The 17,876-nt window shown below is 48.4% G+C and overlaps 1 protein-coding gene across 1 annotated transcript in view; it reads left to right on the top strand.

Moving 5' to 3' along the window:
- Positions 1–14,952, top strand: part of LOC8024191 (beta-1,4-glucuronyltransferase 1) — a 233,464-nt gene extending 218,512 nt beyond the window's left edge. Inside the window, exon 6 of the mRNA XM_042288564.1 lies at positions 14,890–14,952. Within this exon, the coding sequence (XP_042144498.1) occupies positions 14,890–14,952 (63 nt within the window). The remainder of the gene's footprint in view (positions 1–14,889) is intronic.
- The last annotated feature ends 2,924 nt before the right edge of the window (positions 14,953–17,876 follow it).

A 17,876-nucleotide genomic window follows, 5' to 3' on the forward strand; every position in this document is an offset into this window, starting at 1 on the left:
ACACGTACACGCACACGCACTCGCACACACACACGCACTCGCACACACACACACACAAGCATATATATATATATATATATATATATATATATATATATATATATATATATATATGTATATATATATATTCAAGATTGCAAGCATAGTTTGCAACGTGCGCGCGAAGCAGATATTGGCAGGATTTCAATTCAACGAGGCAGAAACATAGCTGCCTCCAGATGCTCTGCTTTCAATCGTGCATACATTCCATTGAATGACCTTTCAATGTAATGATCAATGGAGCATTACATACTGAGTGACGCGAAAATCCGGTGTCGCCGGTGGCGTGACCGAGCGATCGTACCAAATATGGCAGACGGCGCGAAGAGTGAAAACATGCCTAAATTCTCGGATCGACGGCAAATTTCTCAGGCAGGTTTCTGTACTTAAAGTAAATTGATGGCTTTGAAAATCAAATTTGGTACATTTCGGTCTGGGTGGAAATCGGACCAGGACCCCCGGGGTGCGAGATGAGCACTCTTCCCCGACGCCAGGGCGGCTCCACTGTTCTGACTGACTAAAGGTGTACCTAGTACGTGCGTCATTGCACACGTCACATCGGAGCCATCTGGCTGGCTAAAGGCGTGGCCTAGTGCGAGCGTCAGTGGGCAGGTGATGGCGCAACCAAAAGTTAGGAGGTGGCGCCACGTCATGAGTTCGCTGTCTCCCGCGCGTCACTTGCTCTTCGGGTTTTACCGACCGCAAAGCGATGGTCCTCTCAATCGACCTCATCCCACGACCGCCGATACCATCGCGACCGGTACGACGCGAAGATCAAACGCCAGACATTCATCCCTCCGATGATGAAGACATTGTCGCAACAGTAGATGACACAATCACGACAGACCAACCACTATAAATAGAGGATCGGATAGCTGAAAATAGAATTCATCGTTCTGCACCAAAGTGGTCCGAATGTTTCCGGTCTGTAGCCAACGTATACGTAAACACACTCACCGAATCAGCAGAAAGAACTTTAATGCGTGTCGAAAACATCATTTGAAAACGTTTCACGAAAGGGACTACAGTATAGACCACTTACAACGTAACCGCTTATAGTGCAGGAGCGGTTATAACGCGGCTTTTTTAAACCACCGGTTCGCCTTCCATAGAACTCCATGTAATTACATACCGCTTAAAATGCAGGTGCGCGAAGGGAAATACCGGTTATAGTTCGGTTTCTGGAACAGCCTGCCGACCGCGCCGACTGACCGGCGCAGCAAGCACGCTTCCCTGTGCGACACTAGATAACGTCACGAGCCGGCCGCAAGCGGCACTCGCGGGGCTTTCTTTAGTGACTAATATATATACTTATCAGCCTATAGCTTGATTTCCTCTCAGTTGTGAACGGATAGGAATTAAAAAAAATGTGTCGCTGTACGTATTTGCGTGGGGTCAGATTTCGAGTTGAACTTTGTCAATAACAGCACATCACAACGCTCTTTTGACATTTTCTTACACTGCGGACGTGTTTGCTCAAGGTGAAGTTACGAAGCCGTTTAATTGCTGGGCTGGGCTTCGTTTTACAACAACAAAGAGCACAGTCAAAATTTCGAAGATGTACAAATACGGCCAAACGTACTTGAAACGCAAGGTCGCGGTGCCTTTACCGCTCTCGATGGGTTGAGCCAAGTATGTATGGTACGCATAAGGTTAACAGGGGCCTTGACGTTTCAGTTTTTGTAGCCCTTTAATTGGCCCCATCGGCTCGTGGCATTGGGTGTATATGAATTACGTAAAACGAGGTACGAACCCCTCCCTAGCAAACACAAATATATAGATTATCCTGGCACAATTCACGTAAACGCTGGTACTCACATCCTGTCAAGGCGCACGCAAGGCACGCCAAAGTCGCGAGACCTCTCATGGTAGCCGCCCGAATGAGAATAAAGTCCGTCCATTTGGCTTTCGCAAATAAAGCCCTCAAAGTCGTACGTCTTATCTCAGTTTTAAGGTCTGAGAAATACCTTAAAACAGAGACAAGAAATATGACTCGGTTATGACTTCGTTCAGTAAAAAAAAAAAAAAAAAGAACAACCTCGAATATCCTTCGCGCCTCTAGTGGGATTTTATTCTCATCTTAGAGAGCGGTTATATTTACGTTCTACTTGTGAGACTGCGTAGGCTGCTGTATCCCGTTCGCCCCTAAGCTGACAATGCGCTGGACGCTGGGTGTTCGTTAGACCAGCCATACGCTCATATTACACCACGTGATCAGGCTTCGCCTGTACCTACGTGCAGAGGGCGGAGTTAGGCTCTAAAACGGAGGGAGTCTATAGGCCCTAGAGCGCCTAGCTCCCATCGCACTGTCAGGTTAAAAGTGAACATAGTATAGTTTTTGGCGGCTGCATATTGCATTCCGGGAACGTTGTTTCGGAGTTATGAGTCACTCTAGGCCCGTGTATAGTCACGACGCTTGTGATGAAGGTATATGGAGTTTATTTCGAGAGAGCTTCGGACAGAAGCGCGGATATGACACCTTCCTACGGGTTATTTAGCGTACGTTTAACGATGCCGTGGCGTTTCGGTTATGCGGCGAGAGTAAGCGCCGTAAAAGAAACATTTCGGGCCCCCTTCTTTGTTTTATGACTATGTTTTTTGTGGTGTCGTGACCTTTCTTTCTTGAAACCCGGTAATAGATGCGAAAGTAGAGCGTTTCCTGCGTACGACATTAAACCCTGTTCATCCGCAAGCTGACAGTGCAGGGAAAGCTACGGGCTCGCCGTACCTATCAACCGCCTCCCTTTGATGACCTGGCCTTGCTCTCTGTGCGTGGCTACGCGGAGTGGCGTCATCAGGGGGCGGAGTATAGATATGTGACTGGATGAGCAAGCACGAAGTTTCCACCGCACCATCGGCCTAAGGACAATCAAAATAGCTTTTTTTCGTCTGCTTTAGGGGCTTGGTGTGGGAGCATAGAACGACCACAATTATAACGCAGTTCATGTGGTTCTTTTTTATGCCTGCGAGTGCCATAGAGTCTAAATTTTCGGGTTGGGAGAAATACGTCGCAGGAACTGAGTTCTTTCTCTATCTGGCCCTAACTGCACGGTCCTATTTAATTCGAGAGAGGAAAATTACAGATTGAAGTTCAGAGAAATCACAATTGGTTAAAACTAGGGACTCGAACCTCTCATTTGTTCGGTTCGGTTCGAATTCGGGTTCAGCAGCTTTGTATTTTGTTCCGGCTCGGTTCCCTCTCGGCGACGATTCCGAAATAACGGTTCGGTTACCAATTCCACAAAGCGTGAACCGGTTAAAATTGTAACTTAAAAGGAAAAATCCACGAATTCCAGTGGCTACGAAAGCGTGTTCAAATAACTTCCTTTGCATTAAAAAAAATAAAAAGGTAATCAGAAGCCGTGCTGCGGAATCGGGAACAGCAAAGGAAATATATGCTTAATTTCGTTTGGTTATCTTGTCTTTTTATCGCCAACACCCTTCTACGCAAATTAAGTGGTCATACAGGCGCTCAGAAGCAGTATCAATGTACAGTACTAACATTTGAAGTCAGTGAACCGGCACGCACAGTGACACCCTGACGGTAGCACGCACCGTACTCGCAAACTAGTAACTACCCACCCCGCACACCCGAAGGTCCAAATGCCTTACTTAAATGACTGAGTTCAAGAGGAAAAAGACAGTGATGGGTGGTCTAAAGATGATAAAAAAAGAGAAAAAAAGGTCGAAGTGCTGTTTTTAGAAAAAGCACTCACACACAAAAACATTCTTGAAGCATCGTCCAGGTTTCTGGGCTGCTCTGGGCGAATCGGCGTCTCGGCGACTGGTGCCGCAGTGTCAGTTGCACTCGTCGCGGCTTCGCCTCTGGCGCCTCCAGTTTTGCCACCGCTAAACAAACACGGCGACATCCGTAGGCGTTCTTTTATATTTATGTTTTCTCGCTTTATCTGGAAATACTGCTTAGAAAGAAAACACACACACATGACACAAACACACACACAGGATGGATGCGATCGTAGCGCATCGAAGCGAGAGGGGACCAATCGCGCCCTCCGGATCCTCCTTTCCTTTCCTCTCATACCCAATCATAGGTGGCAAATCTTGCTTTCATTCCCTACAGTCGCAACCATGCAAACCCCACCTGGCGCACGCAAAGAATGTATCTTTAGCCTCTTGGCATAGCCACCTATACTCCGTTTCCCCTTAAAAAGTTTCGCGATGGACGCTACGGGCCACCCGCGTTAATTTATAGCTTGTAGCTTGTCACGTGACTTCACGCTCCCCGCGTCGCACCACCTAACCGGGAGGGCAAGGAACACCTTCCGAGCTAAGGATTGGATCCGTTGACTCGTAGCGTCGTTTGTGGTCCATCGCAAGGTAAAACAAAGAGATGTATGCGACCGCGCCGACTCGCCGACGCCGAGTCTTGCTGCAGATAGACGTGAAATATTTTTTTTCGTTTTTATTCAGCTGTCCCCACTGCGCTGCCGTTTGTGAAGTCAAAACAGCTGACGCGACCGTCACAAATATATAATTGACTTCGCCCCGCCACCCGGAAGTAGGCGCGCCTCAACCTTTTATTACGCGAAACCGTTTTCCGATGCACCAGTAACCGCCACATAAGACTACGGTTAATTTCGTTCCCGTTCGGCTAAGAATAACGTTTTTGTTCCTCCGCTTTTCGGTTCAGGTTCGGTTCGACACCCTTGCTAAAAGAGGAACGTTGTAAAAAAATAAAAAAATAGTGCAATTGCATAAGCTTTTTGATCGATTTTCGTATAACTAACTAAACATGTGAGCATCATATTTGGCACTTAGTCGGTTGCAGATTCAGAGTAAAGTGTGAGCTCCTCCCATCTTTATTCACTTTAGCAGAGTGAAGTCTGGAGAGGAGGTCGCCTCCTCTCTTGCGTTCACTCTACTAAAGTGGAAAGGGGTAAGAGCAGCTTCCACATCACTCTTAACCTGCCATCGACTTTACAAAGCTGTTTTTTTTTTCCTTTTTTTTTATAAAGCTGTTTTATGGTGTTTTGTTTAACTCATTTTTGTTTAATGAGAGCAATTTCCGAAAGATGAAAGTTTAAAACATTTACGTCATTTTTGTCACTGTTCACAAGTGACATTAACTACGCATTCACGGGCATTGAATACTGCCGCAGGTTCATGAACGGAAAGTTCGGGGCAAACGAGCTTGTCATGGTTGAACAAAACAGAAGGGGTGGGTGAATAGCGTTTCGAATCTCATAGCGCTGCGTCTTTCTTAGCTTTAAGGCCGGTTCACACATACAGCGGAGCGCTAAGTTAGCGCTACGTGAGCGCTCCAAGGAGCGCTCATGTGGCGCTTCCTAGCGCGTGATGTAGTGCTCTGTTAGCGCTTCAGAAGCGCTTTGTTAGCGCTCTGTTAGCGCTACAGAAGCGCTCTGTTAGCGCCACAGAAGCGCTTTGTTAGCGCTCTCAGGCTCCTTGTGCCGTGCTTGCTGCTGCTACAGTGTACTAGAATACTTGGGTAGTGTTGGGACCGAAGGGGCTCGCCTGAAGCGCGTGGTATTGATCGCGAGAGGTGTCGCGTCCGGCGCCTTATCCGGAAGGTGTGCGCATGCGCGGCTGCACGCGCTAAAATATGAATCTTTGGTGCCGCTTTGGTGGAGTGCGCGTAGGATTTCTGATAGAGCGACGACCTGCTAGCGGTCGTACCACGGCATCAATTACGCTGCGGCACGATCGTTAGCAACATGATGCTTCAATGTATTGGACGGTACAAGCTGCATTAACCTTCCTTTACATAAAAACAATTGCGACTTTAAAGAAGCGGTTTCGGTTTGTCGGATGGTGAGCATTTTAAATGAAATGCCCATTTCCTTGGTCGCAAATGCCGAACATTAGATATTTGAAAGGGATATCTAAAACTCGGAAGCGTTTTTTTTTTTTTCCTATCTTATTTTATAACGGAAGGAAATGGCACATAATAAAGTTCGAGATTGTTTTAGTCTGTTTTTAATACCCCAGGTTAACTTCTCTGTCTTCTTTTCTGCCCGTCTTCTTTTTCTTGACCTTAATCAGCTCGCTTCACTTGTCACTCATTTTTGTGTTCATTTATGTGACGAACCACCCAAGCGACGATGCAAAGGGGTGAGAATCTTTTATTTCTTCATGGCTGCCACGACCATCCGAGGTCCACCCGACGTTCACTTGTAAGAAACGGCATATAAGCCGTGACAATTTTTATCACGCGTTTTAACATTGAACTTAAGTCCAAAAACTGAGAGAACATGAGCTGAACAAGTAATGCTTTATAAGATTCAAAGAAAACAAGCAACTATTTCACATCATTTTGAGCAGAAAACATGAGCACACGTAAATCGGGCAAGGAAAAAGTTGTAATAGTTTACAGCACGGCATTGAAATAATGGTTACAATGTGCAGCGCATACATGGTTACAATATGCAGCGCATTATCCTCTTGATCGATGGATAAACCATCTGAAACCTACACGCTCATAACAATACATTTAACCGACAGCTGCTTTCTGACAACCAGGTAAGTCTCGCCTGAGCTGGGTATTCGAAGGGAAACACCCATGGTTCCACAGAGGGCGTATCTGGTTCACGCAGACATTCAGGGTGTTTTTGTTTTATTCTTTACAGAACTTTACATATTTTACAAAAAAAAAAAGGATGTGGCAGATATGTGGATGCCGTCTTTCGCTATATCTGTAGGGCTCGGTGGACAATGAATGGGCGAATAACCTTTGCAATGTTTAATAATGAACCAAGATCTGTTAGTTAACTTGTTTATTAACGGCTTAATTGGCCATGGTGCAATTGCAGTTTTAAAAGGAGTCATTATTAAAGGCAAATACAATTTCGACAATTCGCAAAAAGGCAACGAGGTTCGCGAAATTAACCGTAAAAGTTTGCCTTTCTTCGCTTGATTCAGAAACCGCGTTATGAAAATAATACGTAGAATAGTAACTTAGTCGTCTTGATGTGTGGCGCCGGCGAGTCCACCGAAGAAACGCTGTCGAGTTAGTGACGAGGGGACAGAAACAACCTGCGTCATTCTTTTACGCATCAATATCAGCACAACCTCATTCGCACTTTCAGCGCGCAGTTTTTTTAATTAAGTGAAGAAAGGCAAAATTTTAGCGAGTAATATTTCAGGACGGAACGAGCGGGTTGGTAGAGATAATTAAGCTTGAGGAAGAAACGAAAATGGACGGACAAACACAACAAAAACGAACGCCTCGTTACTTTCGCTCAAAGCTCGTTGTTTGTTCGCGAACTTTTTAAATTAAGTTGGCCTTTAATGATGGCTCCCTTTAAAGCTGCAATTGCAACATGGCCCATCAAACATTTCATTAACCCTTCGCCTACCGCAAAAATTAAAAAAAAAAAGATTTGAAAATACCGATTTTTTTTTTACGTGCCCTATACTCTGTTTCACCTAGGGTGCCTCAATGTCCCACATGAAGGCACCCTAGTTTCACCTTGTGTTGTACCGCAGGAAAGGCTACAAGCGCGAGCTCCTTGTTCTAGGGCACATCTCGGCGGCACGAGCTCCCATGCACCAAGGGCAGCTGCCAACGCTATGAGCTCGCGCTCCTAGCTTTCGCTACATGCACCGCTCAAAGAGAAAAAAGAAAAAATAGAAAAAAAAAAAAGGCGGACTGCGCGAGCCGGATAACTCGACTACAGCGCCGCCACGAACTGTCAATACACGCGTCCTCACGAGCTCCCGTTGCCGAGCCGCTCCGGTCCCAACAGTACCCAAGTATTCTAGTACACTGTACTGCTGCGGAACAGCGCGTGCACGGAAATTCCTTTGTTGTTTTTCTTTTGGCATTGAAAGAAGATGAAGTAAAACAGCCACTTTCCAAGCAAAAGGTCGGGCAGGCGATCCCGAGTCATGGACTCTGAGCGACTAATTGGTTGGGTACGACCTTATCGGCTTTCTATTCGATATGCGTGACCCTGGTTTCAAAGACACGCAGTTAAAAATAATCGCCTTCGAAAGAGCTCTGCGTCTCGGTCCCTCAGCCTAGGAACAAGGTTCGCCGGGTACCCGTCGGTATCTCGATGGCGCAAGATTTCGTGCACCCAGAAGGCTCTTCTGGGCGTTAAGCCGTCCACACACATATGCACTAATCACGTATCTAAGAGCATTTGTCGCATTTCTATTTTGGCATCTCACATGTCCGCCATGGTGCTGCTGATGCACACCCAACCACAGAAACCGGTACCGCAGCGCACGCGCTAATGCGCAGCACCGCGGTACAAGAAGCGCTACTAAAGCGCTAACAAGGAGCTACTGGGGCGCTAACAAAGCGCTACTGGAGCGCTAACAAAGCGCTGCTGGAGCGCTAACAAGGCGCTACAGAAGCGTTAAGGCCGATTCTCACATGTAGCAAAGCTTTTATGTAGCGCTGCTCACGTGCCGTCAACTGCTTATCGCCGGCCATGAGCAACAGTTTTGACGGTGCGATACAAAGCTGGTGTACGCTCCCGTCAACAGGCGCCCAGCGGGAGGTCAGCCCTACGCTAGTAGTGCTCCGCTGCTTGTGTGAACAGGCCTTTAATCGCGCGCTATGTTAGAACTAAGTCACGCGCTAGGAAGCGCCACATCGACTCGAACCACAATTTGCCCAACCCTACAAAACTGACTAAAAACATGCAGGTGTGTCGTCTCTAGTTCTCCTTATGTTTCCCCTTGAAGGGCCACTGAAAAGAAGAAGAAAAAAAGTGTTTATTTTAGACAGTCTGATGCGGACATCCGGATCGAAAAATTAATTTTACGCGAAAAACAATTTTCGAGCAATATTGACGGCGCGAGACGCCATTTAGTCGGTAGTCACATTCTTTCCACTTTCTTGCTCTCTCGGCATTTTGGGAGTGTGTGTGTGTGTGTGGGGGGGGGGGGACGTTCAGAAAGAGAGAGAGAGAGAGTTGAGAATGGGGGTAAAGTATTCCTGCTGCCATATATATGGAGCTGCTCATTAGCCTTTGGGAAGCTAAAGAAAGGAAACGTCATTTCTATGTCTCTCGATGTGTATAGAACTTGTACCCTCACTGACAGTTTCAGAAACGTACTGTGGGCCTTATTATGATCAGGTGTTTTGCTTCGGAATTTTTTCGCAGTATTTATTAGGTGGTGCCGTAATAGGATTGACTGTGAAAGCCTAGTCAGCTTTTTGGGTCCCGTCACTCCCTGCGTTTCTCAGACTTTCATTGACTGTAATTTTCCGCGATTACACGTGGAAAAAACTTACAAGAAAAAACAACAGCAACTGCAGTTATCATGCATCCCCACCTACTGCTATACTGAATAATATCGCGGAGAAGGAATTTTCGTCAACGTATGGAGGAAGAGAGGCAGGATTGAACGGGATAGTTATCCGGGTTATCTATCTTTGTATAAACAAGCTTAATCACGTAGAAAGGACTTTGTTTTATCTAGAAGAATAGTTGTCGATGGATCAGTTCACCCGAAGCAGTATATTGCGAATTATTGAAGGTTCAGTCAGATTTGGCAAATGTCAGATTGTGTTTTCGAGGGATCGTTTTTGTTGTTGTTGGAACGCGATTGTCGTCTCACTCACTTGTTTCCCTATCACCTCTACTTTTTGTTCTTCAATTATTTTCCCACCCAGCAGGTGTTTTAACGAAATGGTAAACTTGCACCGTCTCGCTTGCTCATTCCCTGTGTTTTAGAGCGCGGCTCTTAGGCGCCCGTTTTCGGCTTGAGCGGCGTCGGCGTCGCCGCGCGGTGCATTATGGGAAATGTCCCATAATGCACCGAGCAAGCACCCCCCCCCCCCCCCCCCCCGAGGTCACGTGACCCCCCTGAAGTCACGTGACTCCCCTGAGGTCACGTGACCCCCCTATGTCACGTGACCCCCCGAAGACGTCACCGGCATCCGCATCGTCATCGTCACTGATGACGTCGTCAGTGACGTCACTGATAACGTCACCGGCATCAGCATTGTCATCATCACTGATGACGTTGTAGAGAGCTTGGTTCGTGTCACTACATTTATATTTACAATATTTACAAATGGTTGTTAGTTGCAGTGCAGAAGCCGGCCATCGTAGAACGTCCGTGCACCACGTCACCCCGAATCTCAGTGTCTCGTGGCACCCGTCACGAATCGCGTGGTGCCGAAACACACCGCTCTCGCTGTCGTTCCTGTTGTCCTTGTAGCTCGGGGGCTACAGGGGGCTTGGACAAGTGGCTGTGGCCACTTGAGTGGAGTTTGTTTGGTGGTCTCTGGGTGTTGGTGTTTTAGGCTGATGCTGGGACGTTGGTGAATCGAAGGGGGAGAAGAAAGCCGGTTTGAGTCTGTCGATTGTGACGGTTTCGCGTTTACCTCGAACCAACAGGGTATAGTATTTTGGTGATTTTTCCAGGACAGGAAATGGTCCATCGTACAGGTTTTGCTGAGGCTTCCGCCGTGCGTCCTTCCTGATGAAAACGTGTGTAGCCTCAGTCAGTGCAGGATGTTGGAAAACCTTCTGTTGCGTTTGTTGGCGTGATGGAACTGGGCGAAGCGTTGACATTGCTTGCCTTAACTTGTGGACGTAGTACATGGGATCCACACTTTCTGGTAAGGTAGGCGGCTCGATCATGTCCGCAGGCAGGCGTAGCGGAGCACCGTAGACGAGCTCAGCCACCGTACTCCCTAGGTCAGGTTTGAGCGTTGAACGCCACCCAAGCAGCACAATGGGCAAGTTGTCGACCCAAGCATTGGGAGACAACTGCGTGCGAAGTGCTGATTTTAGCTGCCTATGAAGGCGTTCCACGAAGCCATTTGCTGCAGGATGGTAAGCTGTTGTGCGCGTACGGGAGCCGCCGAGAAGGGACGTGAGTTGACAAAATAGAGCGGACTCCAATTGGCGTCCTCGATCGGTCGTCACCGTGGAAGGTACTCCGAAACGGCTTACCCAGGTAAATAGAAAAGCTCTGGCGACCGTCTCGGCCGTTATGTTCTCGAGCGGGTAAACTTCAGGCCATCGGGAGAAACTGTCGACGCACGTCAATAAATTGGTGAAACCGCGTGATGGGGGCAAGGGTCCGACGATGTGCACGTGCACCTGCTCGAAACGTAGGGACGGAAGTGGAAACGCTCCGAGCGGCGTTCCTGTGTGTCGCTGTATTTTGCAACGTTGGCAGGCAAGACAGGAACGTACCCAATCACGAACGCCGGCCTTGACTTTGGGTCAGACAGAACGGTTCGTAATCAGTTCCTGCGTTGCACGGACACCAGGATGGCAAAGCGAGTGTAGCGGCGTGAACAGAGCACGACGTAAGTTATCTGGAACGTAAGGTCGTGGGGTTCCCGTCGACTTGTCGCAGACGAGGGTGACTCCGTGATCTGGGAAAAATACGTCCTCAAATATCAGTGAAGTGCCGGCTTCGCGAATGGATGGAAGCTCATCGTCATCTGTTTGGGCCTCTGCAAGCTCGGAATAGGTAAACTGCGTCTTCTCTGTAGCAATAGCGTTCAGGTCCAAACGAGACAGTGTATCGGCAGAAGTGTTGTCTTTTCCTTTCACGTGGCGCAAGTCGGTGGTGAACTCTGCGATAAAGGAGAGATGACGGCACTCTGGCGGGGAGTGGTTCTGACTGGGCGACTGAATAGCATGAACGAGCGGCTTATGATCTGTCGCGATGAAAAAATTGCGTCCCTCTAGGAAATGTCGAAAATGCTTTACAGCCAAGTAGGTAGCCAGCAATTCTCTACCAAAAGTGCTGTAGCGTTTTTCAGTGTCTTGCAGCTTTCGTGAGAAGAAAGAGATGGGAGACCAAATGTTGTCGATCTTCTGCTGCAAGACGGCGTCAACAGCAGCACTGGAAGCGTCGACCATCAGGCAAGTTAGTGCTTCAGGTGAAGGATCTACAAGCAAGATGGCGTTTGCGAGGTCTTTCTTGATCTTCTCGAAAGCAACTGCTGCCTCAGGAGGCCAAGCCAGGGGTGACTTCTCTGCAGTGGAACTGCAGAGTAGGGCTTCCAAGTGGTGTAACAACACTGCGCACTGTGGCACAAAACACCTGTAAAAATTGACAAGGCCAAGGAATCGTCGTAGAGCGCGTTTTGTTGGAGTTGGACAGTCCAAAATAACCTGGACTTTTTCTGGAAGCGCTTTGATTCCTTGACTGTTAATTTTGTGGCCAAGAAATTCAAGTTGGGTTGTTTCGAACTGGCACTTGTCCGTGTTGATTACGATTCCATGATCGTGGAGCCTACTGAAGACTTGCTCCAAGTGGACCTTGTGCTCATCCGGGTTCGCACTGGCAATGAGGAGGTCGTCCAGGTAAGCAAAGCAGAAGGGGAGACCACGGATGACTTCGTCGATGAAACGTTGGAACGTTTGGGCCGCATTCCGAAGCCCAAATGGCATCCGAATGTATTCAAAGAGGCCAAAAGGTGTTGTTATGGCGGTCTTCGGTATGTCGGATGGCTCAACGGGGATCTGATGGTATGCCTTGATGAAATCTATTATGGAATAGATTGTCGTGCCCGCCAGAAACGATGTACAGTCCTGGACATTTTGGATGGGGTAGTGGTCCGGCACTGTTGCGGCGTTGAGGGCGCGGTAGTCGCCACAGGGGCGCCAGTCGCCAGACTTTTTGGGCACCATGTGAAGGGCGGATGATTAGGGACTGGATGAGGGTCGCACAATACCTAGTTGAAGCATATGCTCGAATTCTTCACGAGCGACACGCAGCTTGTCTGGCCCAGGGCGACGTGGTCGGCAATGAACTGGCGGTCCGGTCGTGAGAATGTGATGCGTTACATCGTGCTTTGGCGTCTCCTCGAAGTTTCTTGGCTTAATTAGATCGGGATACTTCTGCAGGACTTGGGTGAACTCGTTTGGGGGCGGCTTCACGAAAGTTGGGCTAAGCGTTGGAGCCCGCGATAGGACTCCCGACACATGCATGTTTGTGCTTGAATCGATCAGTCGCTTGTTCTTCATGTCAACGAGGAGATTGAAGTTTCGCGAGAAATCGGCACCGACGATCGCGTACTCTACGTCAGCTACCCAGAACAACCACTGAAACCGACGTCTGAGACCGAGGTCCAGGGTCAGTGATTTTTGTCCATAGGTAGCGATGAGGGAAGCGTTGACGGCTTGCAGCGAAGGTGTTTTGGTGCGAATTTTGCGATCGAAAGTAGAGGCAGGGATGACACTTACTTCTGCACCTGTGTCGACCAGAAAACGTGTGCCGCTGATCTTGTCGCGAACGTGGAAAAGGCGGCTAGTAGGCTGGTATGGGTCGCTGGCCGCCACTAGCGACCGCCCATCTTGTTTCCCTGGTCCCAGGAACAGGGAGCCCGACAGTGGCAGGCCTCAGAGCCAAACTGTCGGTGGTATCGGCACAGCGACTTTGTAGAAGGCGGGGGAGATGGTGAGGGTTGACGAGAGCTGTCGCGACCAAAGCGTTGGCCTGCACGGTCTCGCGAGCGCCGTCCCGTCGACCGAGCACGTTGGGAGGATTCCCGTCGAAGCTCGGACACCTCTGCCGTCAGTTTCTCCATAGCCTTCCGGAGTTCGGCGATGTCCGAAGTAAGGTCGGAAGTTCGCTGAGTTGCGCCGATGGTAGGTTTGTTGACCTTTATGATTCGGTCAGCTGGCTCGGCGAGTTCCAGGAGTGGAAGCCTGTGGGCCACAGCTAAACCGACGCGAACGGGGGGCGGGAGGCGCTTTAAGGAAAGCTTTCGAAAGATGGCTGCGTCGATGGAGGCCGCCTTGTCGCCTAGCAAGTGTTGTAAATGACGCAAGAACTGAGATGGCCGACGGTCACCCAGTTCTTCAGCGCTAAGGAGTTGCTGGAGGCGTCGCTGCTCTGAAGCGACGAGGCGACTGACTAGAGCGTCCTTGAGTGTGTCATGCGGAGTGTCGCCGAGCGGCTAGAGGAGGATGTCTCTAACCTCGGTGGCGGCTTGCGGTGGGAGGGCGTCGATAAGGAGCTCGTACTGCCTTATCTGGGAGGTTATTTGGTGCAGGCGGAACTTGTTCTCCACCTGCACGAAGCAGAGTGCTGGATCTTCCGCCCAGAACTTAGGAAGAGTCAGGACAGCGGTAGCTCCGATGGCGAGGGGGGCGTCTTGGTCAGCTCCTGTAGCCATGGCGGTAGATGTCCGGGTCACCAAAAATGTAGAGAGCTTGGTTTATGTCACTACATTTATATTTACAATATTTACAAATGGTTGTTAGTTGCAGTGCAGAAGCCGGCCATCGTAGAACGTCCGTGTACCACGTCACCCCGAATCTCTGTGTCTCGTGGCACCCGTCACGAATCGCGTGGTGCCGAAACACACCGCTCTCGCTGTCGTTCCTGTTGTCCTTTTAGCTCGGGGGCTACAACGTCATCAGTGACGTCACTGATGACGTCACCGGCATCCGCATCGTAATCGTCATCACTGATGACTTTATCAGTGACGTCACTAATACGTCACCGACATCCGCGTCGTCATCGTCATCATCACTAATGACGTCATCAGTGACGTCACTGATGACGTCACCGACATCCGCATCGTCATCATCATCACTGATGACGTCATCAGTGACGTCACTGATGACATCATCGGCATTGTCATCGTCACGTGACCCCAGCTGGGGTCACGTGACCCCCCAAGGTCATATGACCACCTCCCCCCCAGTACCCTTCCCTCCTCCTCCTCAAGAGCTGCGCTCTAATTCGACATCACAGGGAGTTGTAAACGGCTTTAACTTTTTTTGGATTGTATCGTCGGTTAAGGTTTTGAAACTGTCGGAATAACTCACTTGTGTTCTCTTTCTTTCAATCATCCACCATATGTTTTAGAGACTACGCTAAAGACTATGGATAAATGGTAATAACATTGTAATGATCGTCTCTTCGTTTTTGCAGGTAAGCCTCGTGTTGCGGGTGTCTCGTGAATGGACCGCTTTCAGCGTGGAAACTAATGGTTAGTGATCCTCACTCGAAGACGGAGGTCCCATCCCTAACCTTTCAAAATAATCCACCGATGTTTGAGGGTATTTTGCGCTAAGCTCATCGCACCGTTACTTTCGGTGAAGCTGGCGATTCAACTGAGGCATTTTGAAGTGCGCCGTTAGTTAATTTACACTTCGCCTAGTTTTGGATGAGGTTTTACCACAAAAGCTTCACGGCGTATTATGATCTTTTAGTCTTTCAAGACTCTACGTGATTGTCATTTTGAAACTCACGATGACCATAAGAGACTTTGTGGCAAATATGTACAAGGGAAAAATATTATCATCTGGGCGGAATTGGTATTTAATTATTTTGACAATCACATAATATTCATCTGTTAAAAAAAAAAAAAAAAAACGTGGTGTCTCCGCGCATGGCCACGTATGGCATGCTTTTCCGGTCCTGAGCATCGCGTAATACGCCCACACCCTTTCTACACACAAACCCCCATTTGCCCACACCAGGTGCGGGCGCTGTGTGCATGCAGAAACTAGATTTGCCGGATGTGAAGCATCTGCGCATGCACTCTGCCAACAGCAGAGCTACATTATGAATGGATGAATGAATGCGGCTGAACCCTATTAAATAGGGGGCGGCTTGCGCCACCTATAGTCAAAGCTTATAATTTGAACAATTGACTAACCTCCGCTTAAATTCTTATTTAATGGAGAGAGGCAAATACTCTTGCATCGTCGCTAAGCGTGAGTATGCATCCACCGTTCTCCACAACCAAAGGTTACAGTGCGTAGGACGCAGCGACTGGACGTCAGCGCGCGTGTTTGACTGTAGGGGCGACTGTGAGCGACATGTAACACAAAATCTTAGAGCGCATTTTTAGGACGTGGATCGTCGAGCGGGAACTTGTCAAGCGCTTGAACTTACCGTGAGAAAACATTTTTGTGTGTATAAGTCGCGCGTATTAAATGCGATACCATTTCTACGGCCGCCAAATCGTTATAATGTGTGCCTCCGTGCGTTGCGGCTCCATTGCTCTAATAATGGAGAAAAAAAAAAATCTGTTATGGCTCAAAATTATAAGGCCCTTTCATTTCACCGCTGCATTTCGCGGTGTACCGCGAAGGAATATATAGTTTATAGCAATTAGTTTTGTCCGCCAAATTTATTGGGAGCCGTTTTGCCATAAAGCGGAAAAACGGCTCCCAACACAAAACGGAGAATTTTAATTAAAAAAAAAAAAGAAAGAAAGAAAAGAACTGATGAGGAACGGGGGAGTAATCGTCATTGTAGTTTGGCTAACTAACTAAATGTGGTAAAAAACGTTTTCATTATCGGTTTTAGGGTCATGTTTCAATTGCAGCATTGACGGAATTTACACTGATTGTTATTGACGGCAATTATGATTTAAAAAAAAAAAAAACACTCCGCGCCTAGACATTTCTAGGCGCGGAGGCTGTGCTTTCGAGATGACGTGATTTCTCTCGCGTCGTGATAGACTGCGTCTGGCTGAGTAGTTGGCAACATAAAGTACAATCGGTCACTAGTAAGTTTTTACACGCATTGGTCTTTATTCGGAGTTAGGACAGGCCAGCGTTGAGGAGTCGCCTCGTCGGATGCCGGCTCTCCGAACTGAAAAAGAACAAAGTAAGCATGACTTTAGATAACTAAAGTATGCGCGTACATCTCTGATCGCACCCTTTGAGTTTTGTTGTTCACGGGGTAACCTGTTTCGTTTTTGTGTTTCACAAGCCCTTACGACTGCGCCAAAAACTGATTGCCAGCGTGCGAAGAAAGACGAAAAATGTGGAACGTTGTTCATCAACCAGGCCTTACACAGCTTACCGGAGGGTGAAAACGCGTGTCGTGAAACCGCCCTATGCGGCCAGCAAGTGTTCCCAAACGCGTCCTTTGAGAATCGAAACGTTTAGGAGGGACGGGGCAAACAAAGGCACGATGTGGGCAAAGAACAGACGGAGTCCGACACCCCACACGAGACGCTAAACGCAACGGTCGGGGCTACGCACTCCAGGGACCAGCGTGATAGCCTCGTGCACTTTCAGGGCGCTAGAGTTTCTGAAGGCGCTGGCTGTAGCAAAATAATTTGATGGCCTAGTTGGTTGAACATAGTACGCACAATTCTATTTCTTTCCTGTGTTGGTTCCCAGTCGCGCTAATTGTGTGTACTATATTCTGAAGGCGCCTCTACTTGCTGCGAAACAGAAGGTAGATTTCAACATGTGTTCTCACCTTCGGAGTACCAGGCGTCATATCTCGTCATCGTCGTAATCCTCGAAAAATATCCGAGGCCCGGTCATCCTGCGCGGGAGTGAGAGGGGAGCCTCGCGGAGTAATCGTCGGCACCACGGCAAAAGCTTGCAGAAAAGCCGGGACCTGTGGGTTTAACACATAATGCGTTTAATACGCTCGTCTTCCACGAAACACCGTCACGCTAGGCATTTGATCAAGGCCATACCGGTGTTTGGTATTTATTCGAAAGACTACTTTCCACTTTTCCCTCGCTTCCTCCTTCCCCCTTTCTACCCTGTCCACCGTCGCTTGTCTCCTCCTCTCTCATGGTGAGGAGGATGTTCTGCCTTACAGAATCTCGAGTCTGGTCGTCGGCCTTTAAAAGGGGCGAACGTTGGGTGTCAATTCACTTCGTATTCATCAGGCAGAGGGGGAGGGGGGATATTCGTCATGGTAAGTTCACTGATTAACTTGCTCTAACAAGCAGTGGCGGATTTAAAGGGAAAGGGGGGGGGGGCGCGGGGGGAGGGGGACCGCCCTTTTTTTCTCTTTGGAAGGTCGAAAATTATTATGAAAAAAAGGGCACACATTTATTTTCTTGAAAGAAAAGGTGCCTCCATCTTGGTAAAATGGCAATTAGTTTGGTTTGTGACGTAACATTCGTACCCGATAACGATACCCGATGAAGCTGCGAT

Source organism: Ixodes scapularis, unplaced genomic scaffold (assembly GCF_016920785.2).
Source record: "Ixodes scapularis isolate PalLabHiFi unplaced genomic scaffold, ASM1692078v2 PGA_scaffold10__122_contigs__length_95168666, whole genome shotgun sequence".
NCBI classification, from domain to species: Eukaryota; Metazoa; Arthropoda; class Arachnida; order Ixodida; family Ixodidae; genus Ixodes; species Ixodes scapularis.